Below are 8,313 nucleotides of genomic sequence, written 5' to 3'. Positions count from 1 at the left end.
TGAGAAACCTGGCCTCCGTCGGTGAGAATGCCATCGCCATCGTGTGTGTGCGTGCGCGCGCGCGCGCGCGTGTGTGTGTGTGTGTGTGTGTGTGTGTGAATACCTTTACTGAGCAAAACTATTTCCATCAAGGTGGCTTCCGTATTTAAGCAAAGAACAGAGAACATTGTGTAGTCAAACAGGCAAGGTGCCCTAGTCTGTGTGGCTCCTAGATCCTGGCTTTGCTCGTGCACTGTTTAAACTATCATTCTTAGCTTCAGGGATCACGTCAAGATACTTAGAGAGATTGGTTTGCATTCCCGTGGAGTGTTACTGTGTTGACTACAAATTTCACTCTTTGTTTACCGCAGCAAGCTTAGCTCCAGTCTTCAGCACCCCTAAGTGGAACCCACTAGCTCAGTATCAGGGACGGAGCTGTTCCTTCCTCTGTCGTGTCTTTACTCATGGGCTGCACTTGCCTGTGAGCTCCGTGTCAGCTCTGCACATTTGTGTTCCCAGAGCAGCGAGGAAGGATCTCAGGACCATGGGGGTGGGGCTCACCCAGGCCCACAGTCCTGTGAGGCACCTGGGAGCCAAGTGGGTTGTGAAAGGACCTTCGTGCCTGGAGGAATTTGCGGGGGAGTCCGCATGAGTTTCTTAGGGCTTTACAGATACCCAAGCTTCCGTCTGTGATTTTGACCAGGCACACATATCTACACACCTGTGGTCTTTCAGTGTCACATGCGTGTCATGCTCATTGCTTGTCTATTTAGCTCTCCTAATGCACCCTCCACCTGAAGGAAGTATTTCCTTTCATAGATTGCTGGGTAGACTAGAGAAACAAATCCATAGAAACTCATGTGTGTATAAGACAGAGTTTTATATATAAAGGGTAATTGTACATTAAGAAAGCATCTCAACCCAGTCCAGTCCGAACCCATAAATCCAGTATTAGCCCATATGTATACTAATCAGTACTAATCAATAAAGTCCTCTTAAGACTCATGCAACACATGCAATGATGCCGAATGCAGAATTATCACAGGCCAGAGGGTAGAAAGTCTTTGGATCCAGTGGCGTTGTAAGCATCTCAGCCCTGGTAGGAGCCTCTACATGGCTTCTCCAGCTTCAGAGGTCTATTTGCATCAGGGTAGGTCCTTGTGTCTTCTCCAGCTCACGACACTAGCGTAGTTCCATGTGTCTTGTCAGCTGCAGTGTCTCCCAGGGAATGAGCAGAGAGAGAGGTGTCTCCCGCCTCCCAGGAGGAAATACCAGATTTCCCAGAATCCTCCTGGGAAGGCCACGCCCACAGAGTCCTCATTGGTTATATCTTGATTGACAGGCCAGACTTCACCCCTTCACTCATTCGTGATCCTCTCAAATTGACACCAGATGATATAAATACCACACGTGTGTAAACATCCAAAGCTGGCTAAGTGTATCTATCCATGGCAGGCCATTGCCTCTCATTATTGCTTTTCTTTTTGTCTCGTACTTTGAACCTCTCGGGTCAGTCTCTCTAAACCTTCATGATGGAGAAGCGTTACCCAGTGAGTACATACTGCTGCCCTTGCTGAAGAGCGGCGCCTGGCCCTCCGTTGTCGCGGAAAGCTCTAAATCTCAAGTCAGCGAAGACCAGCACGAAGCCCAGGGCATACATGGGAGGTGAGTGTCCCCCGAGAAGCAAACTGGGCCTCAGCAGAATGTCTTAAAGTGTCCTGTCGTTGAAAGGCGCACACGCGTGGATTCACATACATACTTCAGATCCCGGAATCTGTCTGTAACGGTGCAGGCATTGTTCCTGTAAAGAAGGACGGCAGAGACATGACGTAGCAGCCACATGTTTCCCTTCAGAGTTCGAGCCCGGCAGAAAGAGCAGTGCGCCCCTCGAGTTGTCAGTCCTCTGCTGTGGAGTGCCAGCCCCCACAATCGAACGGGTCCAAGGGGTGTTTGTGTAATTGAGGAGTAAAATAAAAAGACATCAGACAAGGCATACAATTGCTCACCTCCTAGACGGCCAAGCTCTCAGCAGCCAGGTCCACACACACAGAGAGAGAATGTATTTCCAGTCGTGGCTTGTAGACACACACGGGACGTGCAAGGCCCCCTAATTACATTATAACAAGAAGAGGTTGTGCCATCGGCATACATGCAATAGGAGGGGGACAAGCTAGGGGTGTACACGCAATAGGAAGGGTTGGGTGGGCTCTAAAGTCAAGATGGCAGCCACGTTAGTCCTCCTTGAGTTGGCTTGACCTTGCCTCTGGGCTCTCCAGGGGAATAACCCACTATCCTTATCAGCAGGGAGTGGGCCCCACTAGGGCGGGACAGTCAATAGGGTCTGCTTGCTCCAGATGGCTGATGACCCTCAGGAGATAACCTCTAAGCAGCTGGCCTCCAGTGGATAGCCGTTGACCATGTGTTAGCAAGCAGCATCTTGGGTTTGGCGTATCATACGGGGACAACCTAGGGAAAACCCTTTCTGTACCCCACAACCTGCACCTCTTTTAATGCGTGTCAGCCTCCACACTGCTGCCAGGAATCGAATTGCTTCACGGAACCTGAACATTTGAGCAGCCACATGCGTACGGTGGCTCTGTTTATGCTGGGAATGGTTGAGTGTAGTATTAAATTTAAAACTTGGCGCTTATGGAGGGAGGTAGGGGGCCAGCCCCCACCGCTAATACTCCTATTACTACTACTCGGATTCAGTAATACTACTTCTGGGTTTAGTAATGCACAATTGTACGGTTGAGATATGTAAGCATTACATTAAAGTCATCGAGAGCATGAGCGATAATACAATAATACAGTCAGGCATGTTACATAGTACCATTGCTCACCTCAGCCCAGCTTGGTGGTCCACGTGGAGAGAGGGGGAAGGGAAGGAGGGGAAGGGAACAAGGGAGAGGGGAGTGACCAGGGAGTGAGCAGCAAGGAGCTCAGAGTCAGAGAGAGCTCTATATTGCTGACTCACACCTATATACCTTTTGGGGGCAAGCCAGTCCACTAATTACAGGTAGAGACATACGTCACAGGGAGGGGCTGCACTATAGGTTACACAGCAATGAGAGGGTGGTCTAGGGGTTGGTCTCTGGGTCTCCATAGGACCATTATCAGTGGGGTGAAAACTCCTCCTACAGGAGTCTGTCCATTGTCCCCAGAGGCAGGGAGCAGGCCCACCCCTGTGGAGGGATGAGACAGCAGTCTGGCAACTGATTGCCTTCAGTGGGGGGAATGCCTGCGCATCTGACCTCACCCCACAGTTGAGCTGTTGTGAATTTATTCAAAGACTGGATATTTGCTAACGTGTCCACATACATGTGTATGGTTTTGCTTATAAACCCAGCCTTATCATGATGTGTTCATAGCATTTATGTGCTATAGTCTTTTCATGGTGAGTCAGCTATCAGGTATGTGAACTATATTACATGTAGACATCATTATCAGAAAGTCTTCAGTTTCAGGTAAACAGTAATGATCCTAAATGATTTATTCACGTGAAACACGAGACAATTTAGCATCCAAATCATGCAAGTTCACTGTTGGGAATATACTTATTTCTTACTTCTCTTTTTTTCTTCTCTTTTTTGGAAATATGCTTATTTTTAACAGAAATGACTGTGCAGAGGAGCCCCGTGAAAGGAATCAGGGCGGGGAAACCTCTATCCAGATTCCAAATCTGACGCTGTTTCAAAGCCGTCTTCCCAAAGGACATGCATTCCGGTGCTGCGAGCATGGGGAAACCTTCATGGGCCACTCCTCATGGGATCGTCACATCAGGTCTCACACAGGATGCAATGCCTATACCTGGGGTCAGTGTCCTGAAGCCTACAGTTGTCACGTTACCGTCACTGCCCCGCCGAGAACGATTAAAAGTGAAATAGCCCACGATGAACAGGCATGGGGGAAAGGTTTCACTAGTTCGTCCACGCTGACAAATCTAGTGAGAACGAGCAGCAGCGGGGTGTGTGACGAGCGCCACAATTGTGGCGAAGATTCCTGTGGTGACCCCTCCTTGTGGACACCTGTGAGAAGTGATGCGTGTGACGGCAAAGAAAGTCCTAAGTCCCATCGCCGTCCTTCATCCCCAGGCTTACGTGAAGCGCTTCACGGGTTTGATGGGTCTTCCTCATCGAAGGAATGTGAGAAAGCGTTCCGCGCTTCCTCGCCCTTCGCTCAGCAAATGCTAGTTCACAAAGAAGAGCGGGATTATGAACGTCAGGAATACGATCAAACCTATGCTCCGTGTCCAAAACTTACCGTCCACCCACTTGATGAAGAGAAGCCTTGTGGTTATAAGGAATTTGGGGCAACTTTTGGCTCTTCCTCCAACCTCGCTCAACACATGCAAACTCACGGCAGAGAGAGGCGGTACAACTGCAAGGAATGTGGGAAAACTTTCGGTCGATCCTATTGCCTCTCTGAACACATACGGACTCACACTGGAGAGAGGCCTTACGAATGTAAGGAATGTGGGAAAGCCTTTACCACGTCCTCAAACCTCATTATACACAGAAGGATTCACAGTGGGGAGCGGCCTTACGAATGTAAAGTCTGTGGGAAAGCCTTCCGACGCTCCTCACACCTCACTACACACCTAAGGACGCACAGTGGAGAGAAGCCTTATGAGTGTAAGCAGTGTGGGAAGACCTTTGGTTGTTCCTATTACCTCTCGGAGCACGTCCGCACTCACAGTGGAGAGAGGCCGTATCAGTGTAAGGAGTGTGGGAAAGCCTTCCGACGGTCCTCACACCTCACGAATCACCTTAGAACGCACAGCGGAGAGAAGCCATATGAGTGTAAGCAGTGTGGGAAGACCTTTAGTCAGGCGGCAGGCATCGCGATACACCGGAGAACTCACCTCGGAGAGAAACCGTATGCGTGTAAGAAATGTGGTACGGACTTCCGTGTGCTCTCCGCGCTCACGACACACATGCAGATTCACAGTGGATAGAGCCTGACGAATGTGGGAAAGCCTTCCGTCCTTCTCAGCCCTTGCTCATCATGTGTGAACTCACGGTGCAGGAAAGTTGTCTAAGCGCACGGAACGTGGGAAGGTCCTTTGGATTCCTCATGCTTCGCTCAACAACATACAAGCACTCACGTCCGGAGTGAGACCTGGTGAGTTGTGAGGGGTTTGGGGACATCCTTAGGCAAGACAGTAACCTTGCCACACACTGAAAAAGCCTCTACGTGGGCACCTTACGGATGCAAGAAACGTGGGAACATCTTAAGGCACGCCAGTAACCTCATTGCCCATAAAAGCAGCCACAGCAAAGAGGCCCTAGGAATCTAGGTGGCGTGGGTAAGAATTTGCTTATTCACTGCTTCTGGCTTACTGGAATTCACCATGGGAAAGATTATTGTAGGTAAAGAGTGGGGGCTTTCATCCTTCCTGCTATAAATATAAATAGCAAATTTCCTGAAAGTGCATGAGGGAAGAACGAAGCTTCCCGGTGAGTAAGAACGAAGGCTGCAGAAGGGGGGATAATCCCTCGCTCGTGCCTGCAGCAATGTCAAGGTGGGTCTTGTCTGACCACCTCTGGCTTCAGTAGGCAGAAGGAGAGTCCAACACCGAATCAGCCCAAGGCCAAGTGCAATAACATGGGGCAGTTAGGCCTCCACCCTCCATCTTTTTTTTTTTTTACCCTGTTCTGACAGGAGCCTTTCTCCCCACGGTGCCCTCCTGCCCTGCTGGGTTCTGTGATCCATAGCAGTGACCACACACACAGAATTCTCAACCAGGAGGGGAAGTTGACTGATGGTCACACATCAGGATGAGCAGACTGTGGAGGATACAGTTTTCGATCCATAGCGGGACCTCTTAGCCACTCGTCGAGCCTGTCTCTGGTTCTCGTACTGTCAGTAACCCCTTCCCTTGGCCTCTTCGTCCTTGGGCCATGAAGCCCAGCTGCTGCTCTGCCTCCCTGCTACCTCTTCTCAGCAGTGGGACTCCTCTGCTCAGGTCCCCCAGACATGGCCATGACTTCTGCTGCCTTCGCCACGTAGGGCAGGGCTCTTGAAGTGCTTCCTTGGCGGCTGTTCCTCCTTCATGGGCCCAGTAATTCTCTCTGTTCCTGCTGGTTCTCCTATTTCCATGTGGGGGATCTGACCAATCTCCGACTTATAGCCCTCTATACTTTATGTTGACGGCACCACCCAACCATTGGGTGGGTGTTAATGAGACGTGGCTAAACCAAAAATCCAGACACTGCCATCCAGTGGGTGCTGACTCACAGCGACCCTGTTGGGGAGGGTAAAACTGCTCCTCTGGGTTTCTGAGGCTGTAACTCTTCTGGGGTGGGGGTGCGGGGGTAGAAAGCCCCACCTTTCTCCCGATAAATGAGTAGAAGAGCCATATTGTAGGAATCTCTCCTCACCCACCACAGTCCATGTGTTGAACTGTTCCCGTACACGTTTTCCTCCTCTACTGCAGAGCATAGCCAACGAGAATCTCATGTCGCTCGTTCTAGACTGAATTCGTATTGTACTACACAACTTTCCTCCACGGGGTCTGTTGCTTCCTCACTACAAGGCAAAGGTTACCTTTCTGTGGCAATGCTGCCCAACAGTAGCTTCTTGCAGATGCCCTTTTATCTATTTTTGTGTGTGTTTATGGATGTGCTTTTTCATGGCAATTAAATTTCGTATTTGAACTGGGTGTTTTTTAAATTTTCGAACACCATGTGTCGTCTTTCTGGGTTTTTTTCCCCTTAATAAATTTATCCACAAAAAGTGAGACTTCAGAGGGACTTGGACTGACTGCAGAAGGCCAGGGGCCTGGTGAATTCTGTACATGGGACTAGGAGACAAGGGAGCCTCCAGGTGGAAGGGTCTGCCTTTATAAAAAAAATAATAACGGGAGCTACAACCACCCCCTCCCCAATGAAGAAGACACAAAAGTGGACATCTCCCTGGTAAATGGGGAATCTGGGGCTTAAGAGTGTCACAGAATTCATAGATGCTGGGCCTTACGGGAAGTGTCACAGGCACTGGGGCGGCTCCTGCATCTGTTGATAGAACAGCACCAAACCCTCCCTGGATGCCACCTGGTTTTCACCGACGGGGAGACACGAGAGTCATTGTAGACATGGTAACTAGCGTGGCATCGGCACAGGACTGTGTAGTGACCACAGTGGTTGCTGAGCGAACAGCTGGTACATGGGCTTCCTGCTTTGTCACTCGCAAAATCACCCAGGCTTGGGCGCTACAGTGGGAAATCGGCACCTACCAAACTTCTTGATGGAACCACAGGAGGCAGAAAATGGGATTCAGATGGAGCCATGAGGATTGGGGGTGGTGGTGGTGGGGGCATCTGTACTGTGAACTTTGAGGTCCGTGTTTGCTGCCAACATCGGTCACACACTGGGGTGTTCTCAGACTCGCTCTTCCTCGGTGAGAAGGCTGGAACAAGCCAGCAGAGACACCTGGCCCCCAGCAAGTCCTTTACTCGGGGATGGGCAGGGACAGGTCACAAAAAACCTCAAAGGTCATGGAGGCCTGGCATTTGAGGTCACTTAAAAAAATCATTTTATTGGAGGCCCTTAACTGTCATCACAACCCATCCATCCATCCATTGTGTCCAGCACATTTGTGCATGTTTCGTCATTTTCAAGACGTTTTCTTGCTACTTGAGCCCAAGGCAGCTTTTCAACTGGCCCACAAACGGTCCACAGTCTTGCTGTCCTTGAACCGCCAGGTACTGCCTCCAGGTGAGGTAGTCTCAGCCCTCCTCCCTTAGCTCAGGGTCTCCCAGGAGAGCGGAGAGCCCTTGCTCTGCGGGTTGGTGAGGGAGCTGGGTTGTTGGCCAAGACTGCAGAAGCCTAGCGGCCTCATTGGCTGCTGCAGCCACCCCATGAGGAGTTTCAGGGATTCCTGGGCCTGCTGCTGGCTGTATCCAGAGGAGGAGGGGCCATGTGTCTGGAAGACACCCAGAACTGAGTAGGACTTCCATGGAGTCAGGGTGCCGCAGGGCACCAATCACATCTGCAAAGGCTTCGGTGGCTCAGACTCAGCCCCCTCCAGGCACCTCACTGAACGTCTCCGCAGAAGTCCCGAAGGGGCCGAGTTCTGCTCAGACTGCATTTAGACAGCACGTAGTCCCCAGATTCCAGAGGAAGGACCAGTATGACCAGAGCCTGGGAGGAGGAGTGCGTGATGAGCTAACGGCTCAGAGGACCAGGCAGATACCATGTGGAAGAAGCCATGAGAGACAGGGGATTCTGTTCCCATGCTGAGAAGGGTGGGGGCCCAGGAAAGACCCCTAGGGGGCAGAGAGGTGCTGGGTCTCAAAGTGGATGCCTCAGCCTGGAACACCAAGCAGCTCAGTGC

At 50.8% G+C, this 8,313-nt stretch overlaps 1 protein-coding gene and 1 pseudogene across 1 annotated transcript; one reads left to right on the top strand and one right to left on the bottom strand.

Annotated features, from left to right (window-relative positions):
• Positions 1 to 6: 6 nt before the first annotated feature.
• On the top strand, positions 7 to 6,261 carry LOC123521138 (zinc finger protein 501-like). Its single transcript, XM_045285419.1, has 3 exons — positions 7 to 21; positions 1,494 to 1,644; positions 3,595 to 6,261. Exon 3 carries the CDS (start codon positions 3,731 to 3,733, stop codon positions 4,934 to 4,936), a length of 1,206 nt encoding a protein of 401 aa, XP_045141354.1. The 5' UTR covers positions 7 to 21; positions 1,494 to 1,644; positions 3,595 to 3,730; the 3' UTR covers positions 4,937 to 6,261.
• Positions 6,262 to 6,965: 704 nt separating this feature from the next.
• LOC105979936 overlaps positions 6,966 to 8,313 on the bottom strand; it is a 5,452-nt pseudogene continuing 4,104 nt past the window's right edge.

The sequence above is a fragment of the Echinops telfairi genome, unplaced genomic scaffold (genome assembly GCF_000313985.2).
Source record: "Echinops telfairi isolate 266 unplaced genomic scaffold, ASM31398v2 ScPeMD7_7470;HRSCAF=8508, whole genome shotgun sequence".
Classification (NCBI taxonomy): Eukaryota; Metazoa; Chordata; class Mammalia; order Afrosoricida; family Tenrecidae; genus Echinops; species Echinops telfairi.
The sequence above is the reverse complement of the archived record's forward strand: the minus strand, read 5'-3'. Positions and strand labels throughout refer to the sequence as shown.

What these genes read in the sequence shown, in the direction of transcription:
- LOC123521138 (XM_045285419.1), top strand. Translation starts at nt 3,731, where the DNA reads ATGGGCCACTCCTCATGGGATCGTCACATCAGGTCTCACACAGGATGC.